The sequence below is a fragment of the Mustela nivalis genome (genome assembly GCF_964662115.1).
Source record: "Mustela nivalis genome assembly, chromosome: 12".
Classification (NCBI taxonomy): domain Eukaryota; kingdom Metazoa; phylum Chordata; class Mammalia; order Carnivora; family Mustelidae; genus Mustela; species Mustela nivalis.
In genome coordinates, this window is record NC_139031.1 from 68,198,903 (window position 1) to 68,223,460 (window position 24,558).

Sequence of the window (24,558 nt, forward strand, 5' to 3'; positions counted from 1 at the left end):
AAGATGTATATGAACTATTCTCTTTTCTCTGAAAAGAGAAAACCACTTAACTTACGATGTAATCCTTCTTACCTCAATTTGTTCTAAAGTATCTTGAAGCTTTGAATTCAATTCACTGTTAAATAAAACAGTTAGATGTGACCATCTTTAAAAGAGATAAACTAAGTGCTCAATAAATAAACACTAGCTAAATAAATAATTCATAAATTCACAGATGAATAGTATGAGCAGTAAGATATGCTGATTCTACAGACAGTGCAATAAAGCCAGAAAAATAAAAAGTAGAGAAAAATAAGAGTCTTAACTAGCAGCAACAGAACCGTATAGGTAGAACCTCCTAAAGAGTTGATAGATAAAAACTAAGAGTTCAAGAATTCAAAATTAATAACAAGTTTTAAAGGTTAAAAAGTATAGTATAGATAAAAAGTAAAATTTTAAAAGTGAAATCAATTTCTGTGTACTAGGAACAAACAATTAGACAATGAAAATTTTTAAAATATCATTTCAAAAAACCAAATACCTAGGAAAAAATCTAATAAAAAATAGGCAAATATAAAACTGAGCTAAAATACAGAAGACTGAAATACATAAAGATATATACTGTGGAAACAAACTATAACCTACAATATCATTAAGATATCAGTTCTCCCAAAAATGATTTTCTAGAATAAATGAAATTTTAATTAAAATTCCAGCAGGTTTTTCTTTCTTTTTCTTTCTTTGGGTGTATGAAAACTGTAAAGCTGCTTCTAAAATTTATGTGGAAACTCAAATGATTAAGAATAGGCAGGAATATCTTGAAGAACAGAGTTGGAGGAGATACACTAAAATAGGTAAAGGTTATAAAGTCACAGCAATAAGACAGCATGGTTCAATCAGAAGAATTCATAAATTGATCAAGAGAACAAGAATAAAAATAAAGGGCAAATTCTTGAACAGATACTTGACAAAGGAGATAGCTGACTGGCCAATTAACATACAATAGGCACCCCAAGTAGGCATTTAGAAAACGCAACTGAAACTACAGTAAGACAACATAACAAACAACCAGAATGGCTAAAAATATTTTTTTCAAATTAAAAAAAATGACATCAACAAATGTTGGCAAGGATGCAGAACAAATGGAACACTGAATTCAATGTTGGAGGAAGGGGAAACTGATACAATCTCTTTGAAAGGCTGTAACATCTACTGAAACTCAACATCCATTTACTCTGTATTCCAGGAGTCCTAGACACAGATCTTACAGAAATACATACACAAACTTCGCAGCGCTACTTGTAACAGGCAAAACTTAAAGCAACACAACTGTCTATGAATAATTAAATGGATAAAGTATGATATATTTAGATGATGAAATACTACAGCAATGAAAATGTATCACTGGAGATTACTCTAGTAAAAACTGAGAGTGAACACAACTATGGACTTTGACAATCAATAATATAGGTTTGATATCTTATCAGAAAAATTAAGGTCTCTAACCAGGATTTATGCCTGAAAAATAGCCACAGCCACAGACATAGGTTAAGGGAATACTTGTAGGCAAGCCTGAGCTTCTCCTTTAAAAAAAAAAAAAAAGATTCTGGGACAATTTCTGTTCAAAGAATAATGAATGAATGAATGAATGAATGAATGAAAATGAGACATAAAGGCCCCAAAATAATACACCAAAAGTGAATGTCATGATAAGTACCTTGGCACTTAGAATTTAAAAAGTTCCTCAGCTCCCCCACATTCCCCCCAAATCAGTATCTTCTCCTGCAGTTGTTCTTTCTCCCACATTCTCTCTCTTTTGATTCCTGTCATCCCCACCCATTCAATCTAAGCTGGAAATCTCTAGGTCATCTTTAATTCTTCCCTCTCTTCATGTGTTATCTGATAAGTGAATCCTATTTCTACCATTTCAGTATTTCTCATCTTTGCCTGTGCTTCTCCTTTCTCAATTGTGTAAACTAACTCTAGCATTATCACCTTTTGCGGGAATTATCTTAATGGTTTCCTAATAAATCTCTGCACATAATACCCACACCCACCCTTCAATCCATCATCCATTTATTTGACAAACACCATCAACCTACTATATACCAAACATTGTACAACATCCTCCAAAAAGCTCTCAGGGATAGGTCTGAGCAGGGGTCTCAATATTCCATTTGACCTGGCAGACACAGTTTTTCCTCTAGCTTATACATGAAAGGCTTCAGGCAAGGCCTGATCAGTCCTGTGGGGGCCTGACCATTTTCTGCTATCTCACATCTGCCAGCTTTGTGTAAGTTACCTGCATGGTCCCTACAGAAATCCGAGTTTGCAGCTCCTTAATTAAAGCAGAAATAAATTCACATTAATCCACTACTTTACAGCATTTGGTGCCTCCCCCAATAAACCAAAGATTAAGCCCCAAATTAGTATGGCATGTAAGATTCTTAACAGTGACATGAAAAATGAACTTGCCCTTCACTTTTCAGTGCCTACATTTTAGTCATGTGGACTATGGGCAATTCCCCTAAGAATTCCAGACCTTAACACCCCTGTTCTTATACATAACGTTAATAAGAACTAGAACATACTTTCTCTTCTTCCCACTCACAAATGCCTATCTGTCTTTTCAGGCCCATCCCAATGTCATCTTTTCTGGGAAGACTTCCCCTGTTGACTGTTCATTCAGTTTCTCGATGCTCTATTTCCAGCATCCTACTTGATAGAAGGGAGTACCTGTGACTGTCTCCCAAGCAGAGATTGTGGCTTATTCTCCAGGATTCCCCAGGACTAACTAAACTGCCTGATTCACTGCTCAATCAAATTTATGATTCAAACAAAAAGGGTAAAATTTCCCCATCACATTCCTTTAGTCCCTGTTTTCTACCTCAACAAATAAAACGACAGAGACAGAAAAAGAGAGCATGTTCTAGAAAAGAAAGAATGGCACTGAACTCTCGGTCTACAGGAAAAGAGAAATAAGCAGAAATAAGCAGTTCCACTCCTCTATCACAGAGGGCTCAGAAGTTCACCTAAGGCTGAAGACACAGATACAGAGGCAAGAATACCTGGAACAGTAACTAGGTTAGAACTGGTAACTATATTCTTAAGGTAGTATCTTGAGTTTGGTGGAAAAAGAAATATATCTAGGCTCATTCACAGTTGAGAGTAATGATTTCCTCAACTCCTCAACTGGAAAAAATGGGCTTAAGTATTAATAAAATTATCATAAGTCTGGATGGTTTCATTGCTTCTATTATTTATGGTTAAAATGACTCTATCTCCTCCTATGCATTAAGAGTTAAAGAAAACATAGTAACATAAATAGTATATACAGTATTTTTTTTAAGATTTTATTTATCTGACAGAGAGAGCACAAGCAGCGGGATCAGTAGAAGGAAAGGGAGAAGAAAGCTCCCAGCCAAGCAGGGAGTCCAATGTGGGCTCATCCCAGGACCATGGGGTCATGACCTAAGCCGAGGGCAGATGCTTAACCATCTGAGGCACCCAGGGGCCCCAACAGTATGTATATTTTAAATATAAAATCTGTAAATCAAACATTTTGACTTTAAAATGCTTTCAAGGGGTGCCTGGGTGGCTTAGTCAGTTAAGCACCAACTCTTGATTTTGGCTCAGGTCATGACCTCAGGGTTTTAAGGTCAAGTCCTGTGTCAGATCCCATGCTGAGCATGGAGCCTACTGAAGATTCTCTTTCCCTCCCCCACCTCTCTCTCCCTCCTTTAAAAAAAAAATGCTTTCAAAATCTACAACTGCATTTTGACAATTTACTACTAATTGAAAATACATATTTTAAAATTATGTGATTAAGGAATGTATATATTAAGTGTACAACCTTCAAGGAAAGCTTTAGCCATCATTTAGAAACATGAATTCAAGTCATTTTAGTCAATTAATCGAAGTATGCTAAAAGGATATACTCATAAACATTTGGATAAATAAAAGCTACATTATGGTAAAAAAAAAAAAAAATTACCAGTTCTAAGATGGAAGGCTAAAAGCTAATAAAGGTTATCTGCAAGCTGAATAGAATGAAGCAAACAATTTGGGGGGGCATTTTTACCATCACTACAGAAGATATTAAATATAAGATATCCAAAAATAACTAATATTATTCTTTTAAATAGCTGACCTAGGACATATGCACTCATAAAATGAGTCCTGGAAAGGCTGCATATAAATCAGAATTTTGTACCAATTTGGCCATACAGAAAAGCAACACGGTACAGAAGTAATTACCATCTTAATGATCTTTACCTGGTCTGTTATTAATGAGTCATATGATGTAAGTTTCTTAATATTCCTGGGCACTAGTTTCCTATACAAAAGTGTCCTAGATCCAAAGGGTTGCTTCCCACTCTAAAGTTTCAAGATCCCATTACATGCTAAACATCAGTTACCCAATTACTACATCTTTGTATATGATTTAGTAGAGTGCCAAAACTTACAAAATTAGCTTAAGTAAAATTTATACTTGCAAGTTTATATGGTATGTCCTTTGCCCCTGGATATTCCGGGTATTTAGATCAGAGATCTGTTCCAGTGGCAGAGAGTTTATTAACATTCTTCAGAGAAAACCTGACTTTCAAACACTGTGAAGCTAAACCCCAATGGTGAGATACTATGAAATGTCCACATGGTCCTTTAAACTATGTTTGGACTGGAAAAGAACTCCTGAAATCACTCTGAATCTACCCAGATCTCTGTCCTCACTCTGTTCAAAAATCAGAGTCCACTACTAAGAACACTACAGATGTTCAAAACATCTCCAAACTTTATGAATTCAATTCTAGAGCAGAGATCAGGCCCAGGAACCAAATCTAGCCAATAGCCTATGTTTCTAAATAAAATTTCACTGGAACACAGCCACATGAATTACTTATATATTGTCTACAGCTGCTTTCAGACCACAAGGGCAGAGCTGAACAGTTGCAAGTGACACCTGATGGCCCACAAAGCTTAAAATATTTATTATCTGGCTCTTTAAAAACAAAGTCTGCCTACCCTGTGCTAAAGCTGAGCAGACCTTTCAGTTGGTCAACTGATCAAAGTTAAAACTAGAATATATCGATGTGTGTGTGCATGTCTGTTCACAGGTCTATTGAATGTTTTAAGTGCAATTGTATAACCACACTTCATTTATCCATTCCTGATTTAGACCCCAAATCTTCTCATTTGAGTGGTTTTATAGGAGCCAAATCACACACAAATTGTTTATAGTATCAAGTTTCAGTTTCTCTGTGATAAGGTAGGAACTTAAAGACAAATGCAAAACAATTCAAATGCCAAATCACATTTAGTCACCTATATCCCCCAATTTTTATGAGTTGTCTCATCTACTTTCAAAAACCTGTTTCATTTCATTATTTTATTTACTTAAACAACATAAATTTGGTAACAAATATAACTGGTAGAAAGAGGTTTACGGAAAAAAAGTACCATTAACTCAGCTACTAGAGTAGAGGAATAAAAATCGGCCTCTTAGCCATGAACTTCCACTGTTACTACATTATCAGACAGTATAGTGTAATAGTGGTTAAGAGCAACAAACTCTGCGTTCCAGGGACTGAAGTTTAAATCCTGATTCTCCCACTTATTTTACAAAGCATCAATTTCCCCATCTATAAAATCGAGAAAATAATAATAGCTCTGTGGAATATTTTGTCAATACCAAATAAGAAAAGGCAAGGGAAATGATTAGTACAGTGCTTGACACATAGAAAAGTCCAAAAATGTTAAAATATTTTTATTTTTTATTAACATTATTTTTATATTTATATTTTATATTTTATAAATACATAAACACATTATATATAACACATATATTATATATAACGTGATATATATGTTATATATAAAGATAAAATTTATATATAATAAACATAATTTATATATTTATATTTTTATTAACATTTAAAAATGTTATCACAACCATCGTCACTAGCACCACCATCATGATTCAATTTTTAAAAGCTAAAAAATAAAGCATTAGTGAAAAAAACCTTATTAAAATCTAAGTTAGAATTACTGTACAGTTGATGCTGTCAAAGCTAACACTGCCTAGCTTCTATTCACACTCTTATACATGTCAATATTTCTGTTTCTGTAGGGGTATAAGAAGCAAGCCATTCACAGCATGAACATTTCTGATGGTCTTTTGTTTACGTACTCTGTGTTCTTAACTGGCCTATTATCTCACTGTCCTGCCTGTTAACTGCCTGTTATAATAAGCTCCTAGAGAACAAATACATTTCAAAAGCTCTTAGTAGAACAAGTAACACAGCATCTCATGCAGATAAGGATTAAATAATATCTCATTCTTGTCTCACCATCTAGGAGTAAAGAATCTAACACAGATGACTTTCCTATACAACTGGTGAAATTTCAGAACACCAAATAAAGAGAAAAATCCTTAAAGTTCCTAAAAAAAATAAAAAGAAAGAAAGAAAGAAAGAAAGAAAGAAAGAAAGAAAAGGCACTCTTCATGAGGAAAACATCTGACCCTGTCCGACAACTGAGCAATGCATTCCATTTTCTAAGGAAAAAATAGTTTTTCTTTCAATCATGCATATGGACTAAATTAACATCATTTCAAAGTCTGAAAATTGATTTCCCACATATTCCATATAAAAAAAAATTCTCAAAGGGATAACTGTAACAAAACTCTAACAAAACAAGACAAAGGGATATAGGAAACATAGAAATGATAGTAATTGAAAGAGGTAAAAAAATGTTCAACAAATAACAAAAACACCAAACACCAATGGATTTTGATTTTCTGTACAGACAAAAGATTGCTTTTTTTTTATAAGTCCATTCACTCTACTTAGTCCTGCAGATAATATTTATATAATCATAATACAATAAATACAATTTCTATTATGTTAATTTTTCTGGAAGTAAACTACTGAGAAAACACAGAAGATTTATTATAGCTGCAAAAATAATATAAATGTTATAAATTTGACCAAGTAAAAATAAGAGTTTCACTAAAATATCCTATAAGACAGAGAAGTAAAATAAAGTATACCAAATTCCTATCTCTTATTGATATTTTAAGAGGAGGAGTAAACAGAGAATCAACAACTGTATAAAGTCATGAATCAGGAAAAAGATATTTTAACATAGAATTTTAAATTATAATGAAATCTACTGGAAAAAAATCTAATAAGCTATATAAGCAGTTTACTCCAGGGAGTAGGAAAGAGAATGGCCAGTAAGGCAGAAAGAAACCTTTACCTTTTGTTTAAATATTGTGTTTTGCCACCAGTAGATTTTACTTTACATTATTTCAAAATGGCACAGCACGGGGGAGGGAGACGGAGGAAAACAAATTAAAAAAAAAGATAAAAAAGTGCAGGCAGTATGCGAATAGCACGCTGTCAAAAACTTAGCCCACACAGATGGAGCAACAAGGACTCCAGATCTACTCATGGGTCCGGGTAGCTGGCCTGGTGATCCAGCTGAAACATGCACTGCTCCAAACACTATCCCAGGCAGAGTTCCTAGGTTCCCCTTGCCTGAACTTAGACAAAGACAGAGCATGACCTCTTGCTAGAAGGGAATCAAGGGCAAGAGAGGAAGCATGGTCCCTAATATTGCTGTACTTGTACCAAAAAGCTATGTTCATTATTCTATGATTTAAAGAAGTTCTACAACCTGCAATTTTCATTCCACTGCCAAGTTCATATTCTGAGGGGAAAAAAAGGGTATTTTGAAGATTATGAGAAATTAAATACATGTACCTATGCCAAAGTATAGTACTCAAAAAAAGATATTCTAGTTCTGGTGGTATATGCATGATCCAGAATGCTCTCAGATTCCCTCAAGCAGTTTCTTTCAAATGAAATTAAAAAAACAATAAAGCAGATTTGACTTTTAAACATAACTTTTCTTGAAACTAATTTAGATAAACTTCACTTGAAAAAGAAATTAAACGCTTCACTCACAAACATACTTTAACAAAAACACATTCTGATGCCTATTCCCAGTAAATCCCAAATATATGACTCTGTCGATCAACTCAAGAAATGTCAAATAATGTAAAAATGTTCCCTGTCAGTTATAAAAGTGAACAAAACTGGTGCTACGCTATCTTTTATTAAAGATGTCGAAACACACCGTATCTCAAGGAAAATACAAGGTGCTGAAGGGGTACAAGTTTTCTTTCAGTTTCAATCAACTGGGTACATCATATTACTTGGTACTTTTATGTATTAAACCACAAAGTTATATAACCTGAGACAATACAATCAAGGGCTCTTAATGCAGAAGCAAATACATGAATTCTGTTTTTCCTGGTTTCAGAATCTTAAGAGTCAGCCCTCAGTAGCCCCATGTAATCTACTTCTAAGGCAACAGGGTCTCTGCCATCTACCAAAACCCTTATAATGTGACTAGCAAAGAAAACCAACATACACTCTCCCTAGGAAAAATTAAGAAGTGGACAAGCAGGTATATGGTGCATATGAACTTGTCTAAAGTATATTAAAAAAAAAAAAAATTACACCAGAATCCAGAAATGCTCTGCATCACAGGTTGTTCTCTCACGACCATTTCTAAAGGGAATATACTTTGTGATTCTCTAGCCACCAACAGAAATGAAAATAAATTTAAGTGTTAAAGAAAATGAAAGTATAAGCAGTTGGAAATTAATTATTATTTCTAGGACTACCATTGTGTAAAATCATTTTTCACTCCGATTCACTTAGGTCAAAGCAAAGATTAAATCTGCCTTTGGTTAAATTCCACAGCTCCAGGTAAATAAAATGAATCTTTAAAGTGTTGATGAATCATGTCTGAACAGTCCCAACCAGAGAGCTCAAGGACAGGTACAGCATTGTATTTAGAAGACCAGAGGAAAAGAAAGGAAAGTAAATGCACAAAATAAAAAAGGTACATCCAATTAATAAAAGCAAAAAAGGAAAACAGAACAAAATTCCTTTCATTTTTGTGGACTCAACCTGATCTACATGTCAACTAACTCTATCACTATATCTCATATCCCATTATCTACAAGAAGTGAGCAAATTTCTCACGCTCTCCCAAGTAGGAACAAAAGTGTAAAACAAGGAAAAAGGAGATTGGGTTAAGCAGGATTAATGGTGGCTAGCAGAGCAAACAGTGCAGGTATGTGAAGAAGAATTCTGGTGGAAGCCCTGGCATCACCACCAAACAATTCCAACCAATAGCAAAGCTCTCTGAGCCATGCTGACATTGTCACTACATCACCAAGTGAAAAACACAACTCTAACAGAGGTCCCACAAAGCCTAGGGTAAAATTAATTCCTTGGGACATTTTAATACATTTGTGTATGTATTTTTACCTGTTTTCGGAGAATAAGACAAACTTCTCTCATTATTACATGTATAATTCACATATGTAAACACAGCACGCTTTTTATAGAATGTGCTCCCTAAAATAAAGCAATTATTACTTAAGTCACCATTACAGATCTTTAATTTCGATCTTTTCACCAGGTCGGAGAACTGTAGTTACAGCTCCTCCACATATCACTATATACCTTAATAAGAAAGAACTTAGAAGCCACTTCACACTAACTTTAAAAAGCCCAAGTAAAATTTCTTTAAAAAACATTTTGTATAGTTAACTCTCATCAAGTAGATAATTACTTTAGCACAGCCAAAACTCTTAATTATTGAGAGAAAACAAAGTGCCAACATGGGTCACCTGCTACCTCAATTTCCTGCCACCAAATCTCCACATCCATTTTTCCTATTATAATAGAAAGTGACCTTTTCAAAGTCAACTCTACTATAATCCCTACAAAGCCTTAGCATAATATTATGTCTTCTATTTTATTTTCAACCTCTCACTTTCCCACAGATTTTCAAATATGCAAATTGCCCCCTCAATTCCACATCTCCCCCTTTGTCAAATTCCCTCATCCTGTACTTCTACTGCCAGCAAATGTCCCAACAAAGTCAGCAATGATTTCTTCGTTATAAATCCAATGGATAGATATTTTCAGCCCTTATTTTGCTTGTTACCTCTGCAACACAGACTTCATCGTGATACCTATAATCTCCTATCCACAACCCTCATACCTTGCTTTAGCTAACTCTCCTCCCTCAAGTCCTCCTCAGTGTTGATCCCAAAGGAGACTTAGAGCCCAACACTTCCCTTTACACTCAACACTCATCTCTCTAAGACCCCATCCCCCTATCTCACTATACCTTCTTCAATCCAGCCCTTCTTGATATATTACCTAGATAATCTAGAAAAACAGGGTTTATAATGATTACATTATGTATAGTTCAACACTATTCAGCCAGTTCTAAAGCAAAGCATCTGGCATATAATAAACACTCAGTACTGTAAAACTGCCTGAATTATGTTCACCCAATCATACATAAGCCGTTCTCACTGTAACTTATTTATCACCACAAAATAAACTAAATGCATACTAGGCCTCTTCAGGACCCAGAGAGCCCTTGCTAGAAATTTTTAAATACATTCAACATATTAGAACTAAATCTCTTTTTATTCAATTTAAAAAATCCAAATAACATAATCAAGTCTTTAAGGCTGACAGTTAATCAGTGTCACAATGGATAAAAACAAAATATCACTGGAGCTACACAAAGACACATTTCTTAATCAAACAAAAAGTTTTCATTCAGTATGTATGATCCTAAAAAAAAGAATATCATAAATATTAAACAGCATCTCTAGTGGGAAAATGGCTAGTTCTTATCCCACATCCTGCAGAGACCCATGATGTGGGAGTATATTAAAAGAAAAAAATTTAATTAAATCTGTATTAATGTTTCGGTCCTCTGTAATCCTTTTATTTTTCAGGTACTAACAATCACCATCTACAACATGGGTGCATCGTGCTCACTGACTGCCAGAATTTCCATACAGGCGAGACTGAGCGGCTATGTCCTAGGATAGGTATGAATTTAATTTGAAACTGGGTTTGCTTGGCAAGCACACGATTTAACTTAGATTGTATGTTTACTTGAGATGGTTTTAGAAAAATGATGGAAATTACACCTGGGGATTGAGCCTCCCCAAGGGACTGCCGCCAGTAACGCAAAACCTTCATTTTTAAGCAGACCAAAAACCCATTAATAAAGTAGAACTAATACCAAAGGCTGCCATGGCCATTTTTACACTGTACATTTTATAAATAACTAAATAAAAGATGTAACACATCAAATACAAAATCATTTAAAATATGGTAAAGATGATTATTATATAAAATTAAATCACACTTTAATTTTCCAAAAAAATTCTTATCAGGATGGGCCAAACACTCAAACTGTCTGGATCCGAAAACAAACTGCAGTAACACTCTCAATATTTATGAGCTGGGCCAAATTAAGGAGGAAAAATTCCCAAGAGATGCAAGAGAAATGTAAACAGATAAATTTATTCTTCTTTGCCACTCTATAAATTGGAAAGAATATGAAAAAAGAGTTTCGATGAGGTGAAAAAAAGGGGTAGGATAAAAAAGTATCTGATCTTTCACACCTTACAAATTATTACTTATAATACCACTGTACTGCCCATTTCTGAACAAGAATGTTCACTACAACACACTACTTAGTATTTATTTTCAATGTTCATTACCATTGTATGTTCACAGCTCATATGTTAAAAACTGACAATAGAGTCACCTTACAATTTTTATATTACCTTACCTTATGCAACTGTAATGTTTAAAAGTGCTGGCGGCTTTCTGACATTCCAGGCACAACTGAATAGCTCCTGGATAGTCTTCCTCCTTAAGATAACAACAACAGAAGTCATTAAACAGGAAACATTTTTCCTAAAGTCCCTGAAAAAAATAAATCTCTCCTCATACTCCATCCAAAAGTTACAGAACCAGAAAATTTTAATTCCTCTTACAAAAGGATTAGAATACCAATGATAGATAAATAATAAAATATAAAGAGACCACTAGCTCCAAGCCTAAAATGTACACATAAATAAATAAAATCTTTAAGAAAAAAAAAAAAAAAAAAAAGAAAGAAAAAGAAAAAATATTCTTTTCCCTCATATATGTAGTAACAGCCCCCTAACACCACAACATGTGGATAAAGCCTATACAAAATAATAAGCTGCTTCCCAGGGAAGGTGTTCTTTAAACGTTAATATATCCTCTTTCAATAATATTTACATAGAAAATGTAACAAACCACTATGAGATCCGCTGTAATCAACCCTCAGGAGTTCTACCACCAAGAAATCAATAAATATTTTAAAACAAATAAAGTTGTTAGAAAGTGAAATAGTACGTCTACCGCCATACTACCCTGAGTGTGCCTGATCCCAACTGATCTTGGAAGCTAAGTAGTGTCAGTCCTGGTTAGTGCTTGGATGGGAGAAAGTAAAATATTTATTAATAGCCTTGGAATGTTTTTATTGTCTAAACAGTAATTTAATGCCGAATGAAATTTTCATATGCACTTCTAAAGTCTAAGTTAAGAAGTAACATGGTGATAACCAAAAACCATAAAAAAATTTTCCTATGCTCCTCTCTGTAATTGGACAAATGTATTCAAACCAGTGGGGATGTTAAGATGATGACAAAGTAGCTACCTGAAGGACCTCATGTATGGGAAACACACATATTACGTTACGCTTTATAAAAACAAGTAGATAGAAAATGCTAAAAAAGCATCAAAGAGAAAATAGATGGCTCACTCAGAAAACCAATTAATATATGAGATACCAAATACAACTCAAATATGACATATTCCTTAAATTATTCCTATTTGTTTGATACAAAAGATAATTTTATTGCCATTTGGGTGCAAATACAATCAACATACTGAAAACATTCCCACATTGCTACAAAGTAAACATTTCCCCAAATAAATTTTTCTATTTAATTTTTCTAATTAAATTAAATTGAAATTTCTATCTAATTTTTCTATTGACAATGAAATATGTCAATAGAAAAATGCTCTATAGCAAGTACCTTTACATAATGTCTAAAAATGTTCTTTATACCATGTAGCAATTTGGAAAAAAATGCACATCTGAATATCTTCCACCATAATTTTTCCATTTAATAGTATCAGGATCACCAAATTTCCAAACTTTGTTTCCAAACCAAAATTCCAAACTTACCTCCAGCATTTCACTTAAGCGCACATCTGTTCTTTGCTGGGGAAAAAAAAAAAAACAAACAAAGGTAAAATCTGTTTCAACCATAAAAGTAAGTTTTAATTTTTAAATAGTAACCAGTATATACCAATGTTTTTATAGTTCTCAGAGATTTCAGAAGTCCAATCAGTAACTGACGTTTCCTTTGATTTGCAAGAAGTCCTAAACTAGCTTGAGTAAAACCTTCCTTGGCAATATTCAAGTGTCTGCAAAAAAGAAGAATAAATAGTTAAATTTTTCTATTATATTAAGAACACTGTTCACACAGATCAATTAGGCAACTGACAAGATGGTATCCTCAATTACTCCTGAAATCAGGGATTGTGACTGCTATTTGACAAATTTATTCAATGGCTCAATCTCAATCAGCATTACTCAGAGCATGGTGGGTGGACTGGTGCCAATCCTCAAACTGTTACTGAACCATCTCAAGAAAAGTACAGAAATGGAGAATAAATACTAAAAAACCACTTACAGAAAAATTGACATAATAATTTTAAGTTTGATGAATTAATAATAAAATTGAGACTATATTCTCTATGGTATTTTGTTTTTATTGCATTTTACAAAAATAATCTGTAGTAAGTTGGAAATTAAAAAAAGAAAAAAAATCATATCCTTATAGTATAAGAAGCACTATTCAAAACAATATAAAAACAGTAACATGTTAAAGTCATAATCAGATTTACAGATATTTCATTTCACACATACTTTCTTAGTGCAGTTTTTAGATCATAATATATATTCAGTTAACGAACAGTATTCTAGAAACCATAGTCATAATAAAAAAATCAATTATCAATGACAGTTTCACAATTTTTCTTGAAATGTTTTCTGGCTTAAAAAACAAAATATTCATCAAATGCAATACCTCCTCCCATTTGTGCAGATAACAGCAGCTAACTGAAGACCTGTCTGTAATGAGGTAACTCTTTCAAGTTCCTATGAAAAAATTAGGTATAGGTTATTGTGAAGGCATTTTATTATTCTATTTTATTCGTATGATACTCTAACAAAAAACGTTAGTGGGTTTCAAAGGAAAGTCTGCTTGGAAAACAAAGTAGCAACAAAGATAGCTAAAATTGAAAACTATTGGTATATCCTTCATAAAATAATTTAAAATGACTACTTTCAAATGATTTTCACAATGACATATGATAAAATATTTAGTCAGTATTGCTTATAAGGAAGTCTAGATCCAACCTGCTTTATACAGGCATAAACAAATACTAATAATACATCCATTGAAATGTTTCTACTCAACAGAACTTCAGAAGATAAGGATATGACAAGTATGATTTCTGTTTGCTAAGATGCTTTGACAACAAATGTCTTCATTTGAACACTGGTAGGTATTTTAATGGATTTTGGAGTCTCTGATTTTCTGATTCAAAGACAGATTCAGTTATAAGATTCCAATTTTATTATATTTTAAAGACAGATTTTTACAGTGCTTTTGAGCAGTCATTATTAACGATCTACATGTTTCAAAGTAAACAGAAGGAATTTTCACTGGGCCTTCAAAAGTTTGGAAAATCCAACTACATTACTTTAAAATCAGTTATAAAAACTCACTTCTTCAGTTAGGTAGACTCTCTCAAATGAGAGAAAAAAAAATACATATATACCCCCACACACATACACCAAACAGAGCCAATATGTTAATACAGAACTACAGACAAGAGGATAAATTACTTCAACAATTTCAAGTATAAGTCACTTAGGCATTTTTTAAATTTTACTATTAAAAATAACAAATATCACCCTACCTTTACATAAGCAGGCTGTTTTTCAAGAATTAAATCAGCTACTTTTTTAGAGACCTATAAAAACATGCAATCAAACAAAACAAGTGAAAGAAAAAACCACATACTTCCTGTTTCATTTTACATTTTAAATTTTTCTAAGAATATTCCACTGGTCTTCCCAATAACTTCTACAGCAGGTATTGGCATGCTTTGGGCTATGAAATTAGTAAAAAAGATATAACAGAGAGCATAATACTTGGTCCTTAATAAAAACTCAATAAATGGCCATTATGACTGTTAATAATATGAGAATCATCTAATTTACTAACATGCAAAAGGGTATAAGATCCTCAAGGGCATAAGATTTGCTTTTTAAAAGATGAACTCGTAGGATAAATAATCAGTTGATTTTATGGACACAGAATATGGGAATCATAGAACATCCTGTACTGCTGAGATTCTTTGTAACACATAAAAAGACAAACAGTAATTTGGTCCTCTACTTCTGAAAACGAAAACGTGTTTTTTGGGGCGGCTTTTTTTGGAATGCTATGAACATACTTAAGGTTTCCTTGATCAATTCCATGACAAATGTTAGTGTATGTAAGTAAGAATTATAATGAATTTGACTACGAAGCTTTTATTTCAGTTTCAGGGGTATCTGCTAGACTGTACTACAGATACCCCAGAGCATGCATTTAGTGAATTTTTTGCTCAAAAAACTCAACTAGCTGAGTTTCCCTTCCTCTTCCCCAAGCAACTGAGAACAAAGCATTACACACACATTCAACTATTGCATTAATCCTTCTATATTTTCTCAGCTGCTCTGAATGTCTATAGATATGAATTTGTATAGATGTTTAGACAGAAAATAACCTAATTTTTATCAAACTGGGTTTTTTTTTTTAACAGTTTAAAACAGATAATATAGTTTTTAGTCTGCACTGTGTCAGGCAGTGTACTAAGTGCTTTCCCTGTATTATCTCAGTTAGTACAATCAATTAAAATTGGTTCTCATTTTCCAGATGAACGATCTTAAATATAGTGGTAATAGACCCACATCCCCCACAATAAGGCTGGGATTCAAGCCCAGGTGTACCAAATCCCAAAGGTCACTGTGCTATATGGCCCCTGTAATGAGGCTCATTCCCTAAAGAATACTATCACATCAAGTACAGAGACAGATTCATATATAAACCTGCTGAAATCAGCAGAAGGCAAAAAATACCACCATCCACTGGAATCCAGTTCTTCAAAAGCACAATATGCTTTTACCAAACACAACCCTCTACTGGTCAAGTCCCTTCCCCACACCATTGCTGCTACCCCCAAGGAGATCCCAGCACCCACTAAGACCTTTGAGTGTAGTACAAAAGAAGTAGATCTTCCTTTATTTGTCAGATGTATTATTAAAAATCACATCTTAAATTCAAACAGATAAATAACTACTGCTCCTTTAGTATTAAAAAATTAACAAGATTCCACACTAACATGATTTAATATTCTACAGCATAGTCTGAGTTTTATTAAAGGAGATCAGCCTAATGCTAGGAAAATCACAGAATCACAGAATTTTACAGCACTCGAGAAAATGCAGGCTAACACTTCACAGATTTTGCAAGGCTAAGTGACTTGGCCAATGCCAGACAATTAATCAGTGACTACAACTGTAACATTCTGAATCTTAGCTCTCTTGTCTTCAGGCCTGTTTCAACTAGAAGTGGGGACTTTTATTTTGAGATAAGAAACTGTAGTAAGGAAGTCATGCATGCGTGACAAGGAGCCTAAAGATACTTAACAATCTAAAAAAAGTTCAAAACTCTTTGATCACATTCGGGATTCTGGAGGAAAAACCCCTCAGTTCTAAAAGCAAATCTGTATCAAGGTAATATGAGGGAAACTGAATAGGCATTATACTTTTAAATAAATGTATCACTGAGTCTGAGTCATGTTCAATAATATTTGTTTAACATGTTAAGTTAAACCTAAAATCTGCAGACATTACACCTCCCTGAGCTTCCATTTGGTTATGTCAGAAAGAAAGGTGATTTTACTTACTGCAGCTTGCTGTTGTTTCAATTTGTCTCTGTATTCCTCTAATTCTTGCAAATTGAGAACAGGAGGGAGTTTCTAAAAAAAAATATCCATAAATGAAGAGCAAAAAATAGTTTAACTTGGTTTCATTTATCTGCACATCTCTGACTTACAAACTATAATCTGTGCATGTAAAACAATGTCTCATCCCACTCCCATACACTCCTCTTGGCCTCCCCACTATCCCCTCTAGATTTCAGACACAAAGCTGCCACATGTTTGTTGCCCAACCCTCTGGGGCTCAAGTTCCATCCTTCACTCAGCCCTATAGGACAGGAGAATGAGAGAAGAAAGTCCCACAACCTAACCTCCCCCTCTACAAACCACAGGTATATCCCTACTTGTCTGTGACAGAATTCAAAACATACTTCCCTTCTAAAGTACTAGGAACTAAGCACTACAGTGTGATAGTGACAGTTGCAGGAGTACATTCTAGATTCCACATCAGCTTTCAGAAGACAGAAACTAACAAAAGTGCATACCTATCTGTATATGAGAAACTCTAAGTTTCAGTCAATGGATTGATGAAACTTGAGAATGAGAGCGGGCTGACTGTATACACAGTGCATATAAAGCATGTATGCATACTGCATTTGGTTGCATCTAAAACAAGATTTTACTGTTCTTTTTTGAATTTCCTATAAATTTAAAATGCCAATATTATAAACATCATAGCATAGGAGTCTTTATCATGGCATCATGGCTATATATAAAGATACATTCATGGTTAAAAGTCTCAAAGTTGGTGAGTGCTGTGAAGTGTGTAAACCTGGCGATTCACAGACCTGTACCCCTGGGGATAAAAATATATGTTTATAAAAAATTAAAAATTAAAAAAAAAAAGTCTCAAAGTTTCTCTAAACATATTTTGACGATATAAGATAGAGGCATCATACCAACATATTGTACGCTAACAGTTAAAAGCCAAAAATACAGAAATGATTGCTAGACCAATATTCTAGAGCAGCACTTAATTTTACACTTTCTAAAATTTCATCATTAAAGAATGTGGACAGTTCAATAAATCACTATATAGTCATCATAAACCAGTCCTGGTAGTAAGCAAGGAAAGGAAGGAAGAAAGGAGGGACAAACACCCCTAAAAAGCATTCAAATCTCATCCACAAATTCAGTCCCTGAACAAGACTGGGTTTAAATAGGTTTTAATGAATTTTGTTTTACCTCCAGCTCATATTTAACAATATCAAATGAGTCCGTAGAAAAATATACTTGTTCAATACTATTAATTAATTCTTGTTCAGCTTGAGGGTCACTAGGCTGTTCTCGAAGTTCTCGAAATTCCTCCTTTAAGAAAAAAAATATCACAATTAGAGTACTTGTACCTGTTATAATTCTACCTGCATGGAAATAAATAATAATTTTTTTTAACAGTCACAAATCTCCTGGGAACCATTCCAAGCAAGGAGATAAACTGACAGGAAACAGGAAAGTTCATGGAAAATTAGGACTACTAAAACACTAAAATACTAAAAACTACTCATTTACTGGAGAAAAAAAGAAACCTAGCCAGTTTGAAAAGTCAGATTTTATTTTCAATTCTGTGTGTGCCAACTGAAAGAAGTGAAAGAAGTTTAACCAAAGGAAAAACCAAAGTGACTATGTAGTAACATCATACATACATAACACATATATACATATTTTCATCATTTGACATTCTAAAGTCTGTCCCAGCACAGATAACCAGAGACTATCTCAATGACTTACAGGTCACAGTCAGCATTAAAACCCTGAGCAGAGCAGACATCCGTGCTGGAAATCTCACTGCTCGGCTAAGAAACACCAGCTCCAGAAAAGATTCCCAAGTTTAGCTCTGTAATCCTATGAGGCTTCCTTCAAAGTGTGCTGATAATGTAACTAATGATCTGATTATGAATCTAAAGCTTTGTATTTGATAAAACGCTTTCTTTCTAATGATGCAGAATGAAGCTTCTATGGAAGTTCTTTTTACACAACTAAAAAGAGCTTGACAGACAAATCCCTACCCCTAATGTCTGCATCCTCATCCTACACAATTTCACTGCATAACTGAATAAACCTTCAGTTAACTGAGAAATTTCATTAATTCTGCCATACTAATTAATCAACACGTTATTATAGACATTAACAATTTAGTCCTTTGATTTCTGTATTCATATTAATCTTAAATACATTAAAGAACACAAAAGAAACTCATATTTAAAATAATTTTATAATCATTAAAATACTTAACAAAAATCCTTAATAAAATCATTAATTAAATACACAGAAGTTATCATGTCAATTAGAGAACACTGTTCTCCAAACGGAAATATTCTAGATTATTTTATTGCAGGGCATAGTTTTCATTTATTAAAAAAAAAAACCCAGCATATATATGTTTTAAACTTTAATTTATAATTTAAATATGCAAAATTATTAATTATAAAATTATCTCCTCTTAGATTCAAGCTAAAAGAAAATACGAGAGCAAAACTCTGAAATTCAAGAGAATAGTTAACTGTTTATATTTAAAATGCCAATAAACTTAAGAGAAGGCAAAGTCATACAAAAATCAAATCTACAGAATTAAAAGTGCATGGGAAAGAAAATGCCTCTTCTATACCAAAACTCACTTATAAAATTAAAATGTCAAACACACAGTCATCTGTGATTTAGCATGCAACCAAATACCATGAGAAAAGTAGGAAATACAGCATCCTAACAGTGGGAGCTGCATTCCTCTGTGTGTGTGTGTGTGTGTGTGTGTGTGTGTGTGTGTGGCGGGACTTCAGGGAGAAGGGGGTTATCTTGACAACACACTAATCTGCATTGCACCCTGGGCAATGACACTGAGAACAGACCTGGGCTAAAACCACACCACTTACAGAAAGGTTTCTGAGTAGGCTACTCATGGGTAACCTCCAAGCATTTAATAAAAGTTTGAAATGAGTGAGACATGAAATGGAAAATGAGATCAGAAATTCCTGGCAATCTCCCTCCCTAAGAGTCCACAGGCATTTAGAATACTTGCTTCAGATGCTGCAAGCTGAGGCAGGGAAAAAGACCCAGGTGAGCATATGGCAATGCTGCCTTCTTAGGAATTTCACAGCACCACTAACAAACAAATGTAGTTGGTACCATTCCAAAAAAAGGAAAAAAAAAAAAAAAAAGACTATAACAATTTCTAAGATTGAAAATATCAAGTACAAAGTCAAGCAAAAAATTCAAATAGACTGCAATGAATGAACCCTTTCATCTTAAATATAGAAATGCCAATGATATATAACTCCATGCTGGGGTTCTCTATATACTACCTAATTAACTGATCTAAAGATAAAGGTTTTAGTTGTGACTCTGGTATTAACTTGGGCAACTTAGTCTCTCTGTGCCTCATTTTTTTTGCCTGTAAAGAACATATACACAAACACACACACACACAGTGACAGTAAAACAAATATTCAAAGTTATTAAGAATGTCAAAGGAAAACATGATTGCATTTATAAATATCTCACAATTGTACATTTCACAAATGTAATGAATCTGTAAAAAGAGTACAATTTGTATATATATAGAAAAGGTCAAGTGCCATTCCTTCTTGGAGAACTAAGCAATTATATCACCGTGAGCAGATAAACCCGTATAATTTCCAAGAACAGACACATAACACTTGACACCCTAAGTAACCTAGACTAAAGAGAGGGATAACACCAAGACAGGAAGAGAAAGAAACATAACACACAAAATAGAATTCAATCCAAAACAAATGCCCAAACTATATCCCCATAAAATATCCTCTCCTTTCGGACAACTTAGTAGCTTCTGTGTGAAAATATATATCTGAACTCATTTAGACAAACTCCATTCTAACTAGATGCTGATCACCTTATTCCTTTTAATCGCGCGGCACCTGAAGGCTGCAAGATTCTCTACCTGATCATTCTCCACATGTTTCACTTTTAGTGCTCCCTGCTCAATCCAATAACACCTTTTGAGAATTGAGATTTCTCCTTACTCTCCATCATTATGCTCTCTACTACCAAGGTGCACTGTAGGTAACAATCACTGATCTAACTAAAAAAAATTAATTTACACGAAAAGAACAAAAAGAAAAGGCATTATGTTGTTTTGATAGTCAAAACTTTCCACAAACCCCTAATAAAAGATCTCTTTCTTCAAACTAGAAATAACAAAAAATGTTAATTGGTTTTAGGGATACTTTAAGCATGTAAATTAGAAAAATAAACAGAAACAGCAAGATTGTATATTCTTACCACAATTACCCCATAATTTTGGCATTAACAAACTGGTTTCCTCGAATTGGAGATGCAGAAAAATACATAATTCTTCACCTAAAACCAATTTTGCAAGCCAATATATATGTATGAGGCAAAATTCTACATAAAATGAACAAAAGATTTCCTATAAAAAACTTTAAAAGACAAAATCAGGGGACCAGGATAACAAATGGAATTACTTATACTATATTAAAATATGTGATTTCTTTTAAAGTTACAAAATATTCAATAAGCCAAGTTTGAGAATCAAATATTTCAGTCTTACAGACTGCTACTATAAAAAGCCTTTAAAGAATTTTATAATAAATTCTAAGTCACATAGTAACTAACAAATATATATTATCATTAATGTGGTATTAATGCTCTAGAAAACTTGAAAATCCAAAAATAATATAGCAACTATAGATCATCAAAATTTGCCACAACTTTCTCATTAATGGTAATCAACTATACTTAAAATAAAAAGTACATTGCTTACTCCAAAATTAAAACTGAAGAAAAACTACAATTAAGATAATGAATTTAAATGTAAAGGGGATAAAAATAAAAATACAATGGCAAAAAGAAAAAATCAAGTCTCTCTTCCATACTATCATTAGGAAATAACTTGCTACTTTCAAAGCTCTCTTATCATACCTTTCTCAAATGAATCACGTATTTTGATTTCACATTTTTTAAAAATTCCCACTATGTAAGAATTCCCTATACTAGTTCATACAGAAACAAAGTTGAGTATAAAAAATAGCTGAAGTAATAAGAGAGTTCAAATGAATAAGCAATGTCCCTGCAAGGCAGAACACGAGGGAGAACAAACAAAACCCACAGCATCAAAGGGCAGTGAGTTCACATTAGATGAAGAGGTGCCATTTAGAGAACAGGTGAAATTTCAAATTTGAGAAATTTGGGAAAATAAGGTAACAAATACGAAGCAAAGCACAAGTAAGAACTGTAGCAGGAAAGCATACAACAGGTTAAATGACAGAAGGTGGCTTCACCGGGTAGCAAAATGTCAGGAGGAGCATCTACATGTATACCAAGAGGCAATAAAATGCAACAAAAGAGATGGTTTCTTAATCCAATATATTCTTATATATCCTAGAACCATATTTTTCCTTTACTAAAAGTGATATATCTTAACACATATCACCGTGCCAGATGCTATATGAAAAAAAGTAAGCATAAATATGCAATATTTTCTTAACGTAATAAACCAAGCAGGATTACTTTAGGTAAGTGGTAGAAAACAAAGAAGTTAGTCAATATTTTAGAGGCTGTCTTTTCAGCAGTCACAATACACTGCAGGATTGCATCTAATTCTACCTATCCTATTTTTTTCCACTCTGATCAGCTCTCAGATAAAGCTGCATGAACATACATACTAAATGCACATCATCAAGGTAACTTTACGAAAAATGAAGAAAAACAATCATAACAGAAATTTAAGTGAACATCTTTGTTTTAGCCAAGTAATTTTTCCTCTCAACATAACAATAAAAGGTTTTATGAGAACTGGGAATTCAAGTCTATAAAACAATTGGAGCCCTCAACTGTAAGGTGTTATAAAACATTTCCAGTGTATTTATGGTTTCTAAGGAACTAGGCTATAACTTTGCAAAGCAACTTCCCACTTAAGAGTTCAGCTCTTAAGGGAATGTATTCAAATTCAGAACAAAAAAAGGAAAAAAAAAAGACTACAAATTTTGCACTTAACCACTACTTTTAAATTATACAAAATACCACACAAATTTAAAATGGCATTTTAATTCGAGTTCAAATCTTTAAATTCTATTCACTTTCGTAAGTGTAAAAAGTGAGTTATGACAACGTCACAGTTCTTCTTACCATTTCTAAACTCAATTTTCTCTTTAATTTTCAAAAGCAATTTAATCCAATTTTTAAAATCACAGAATGGCTTGGAAACTTATCTACAATAGTAGGCTTTTTATTCAAACAAAAAAGATAAACGCAAAAATCTTCATTTCATAGGTCCAGTTTTAAAACCCCCCAAAATGTATAAAATTTAAAAAAAATGCAAAACAATTTCCATTTCTGTACATAGTTTATCAGACTACAGTTCACATTACAGTCCTGAATGGCAGAACGCATTGTGTTGTGAGGGAGTGAGGAAGGAAAAAAAAAGAAATTTTATTCTTCTAAAACATGGATTGGGGTTTGCCAAGGCAAATCTTATCAAAGGTTTTTTTTCTTACTGTTTGCATTTCTTTGTCAATCAACATAAAAAAGCTATTCTGCTATAATAAATGCAAAAAATAATTACAGTCTTATCAAAGCTACTATCACATTAGAGATTTAAATGAGAGCAAAAAATGTTTAACTACCAAAATCTATAGTTAGAAGAACAAAAACATGAAGTTTTCAATATTCAATCAGTATTATAAAAATCATAAATCACTGCACAAAAATAGGTTTTGTTTCCAAAAGAAACAGGATTCAAGATCAGATACCCTAAAACCATACACACGACATATAAATTTGTAATGAATTGCCAGATGTCAGATTACGTGGGGAAATGGTACATTTTCTTAAAATTCCACTAGAACAACAATAATGATCCATCAAAGCACCCGGCTCATCATCCATTTGTTTGTGTGTTTTAAATAAAAGCCAACCAGTTGTTTTGTTTTGGGTTTTTTTTGTTTGTTTGGTTGGTTTTTTTTGGTTTTTTGTTTTTTGGGTTTTTTTTTTTTAGGCTTTCAGTGCCATCTACTGGAATATTGGCGAGGTTACAATTTGAGGCTTCCATAAAAAGATTTACAGATTTTTCTAGAAGGTTATTAAAATGGAATTCTCTTAATCCAGCTTTATAGCATATTTAAGTGATAGAAATAATGTACTTTAATCACTTTTTATGCAAAAAATCATCTAAATAAACACATTTGTTTTTAAAGAAGCAGATCGTGAGTAAGAACTGATTTTATAAATAGAAATATACCTATTAACAGATACTAAAAACACAAAATTAGAAAGCAAATCTTTCATATGTGATACTCTGCCAAATATTTTTATTTACTTCCGTTACTCAACAGTTATATTTTTAACAGGTATTTTTCTAAATTTATTTCTATGAAAAGGAAAACATTAAAAATAATAGCTTAAGAGACATCAAAATTTTTTTTTTCTAAATCTGTCTTTAAAAGATTTCTTTTTTTTTTTTTTAAGATTTTATTTATTTATTTGAGAGAGAGACAGTGAGAGAGAACATGAGCGAGGAGAAGGTCAGAGGGAGAAGCAGACTCCACATGGAGCTGGGAGCCTGATGTGGGACTCAATCCCGGGACTCCAG

General features: G+C 33.2%; 1 protein-coding gene across 1 annotated transcript in view; it reads right to left on the reverse strand.

Annotated features, from left to right (window-relative positions):
* VPS50 (VPS50 subunit of EARP/GARPII complex) overlaps window positions 1-24,558 on the reverse strand; it is a gene marked incomplete at its 3' end in the record, with an annotated part of 104,804 nt that overhangs the window by 69,534 nt on the left and 10,712 nt on the right. Inside the window, exons 4-11 of the mRNA XM_082692424.1 lie at window positions 18,162-18,284; window positions 16,944-17,015; window positions 14,907-14,960; window positions 14,009-14,079; window positions 13,226-13,343; window positions 13,102-13,137; window positions 11,668-11,750; window positions 73-115 (exon numbers count right to left, since the gene is read on the reverse strand). Coding sequence (XP_082548550.1) covers window positions 73-115; window positions 11,668-11,750; window positions 13,102-13,137; window positions 13,226-13,343; window positions 14,009-14,079; window positions 14,907-14,960; window positions 16,944-17,015; window positions 18,162-18,284 — 600 coding nt within the window. The remainder of the gene's footprint in view (window positions 1-72; window positions 116-11,667; window positions 11,751-13,101; window positions 13,138-13,225; window positions 13,344-14,008; window positions 14,080-14,906; window positions 14,961-16,943; window positions 17,016-18,161; window positions 18,285-24,558) is intronic.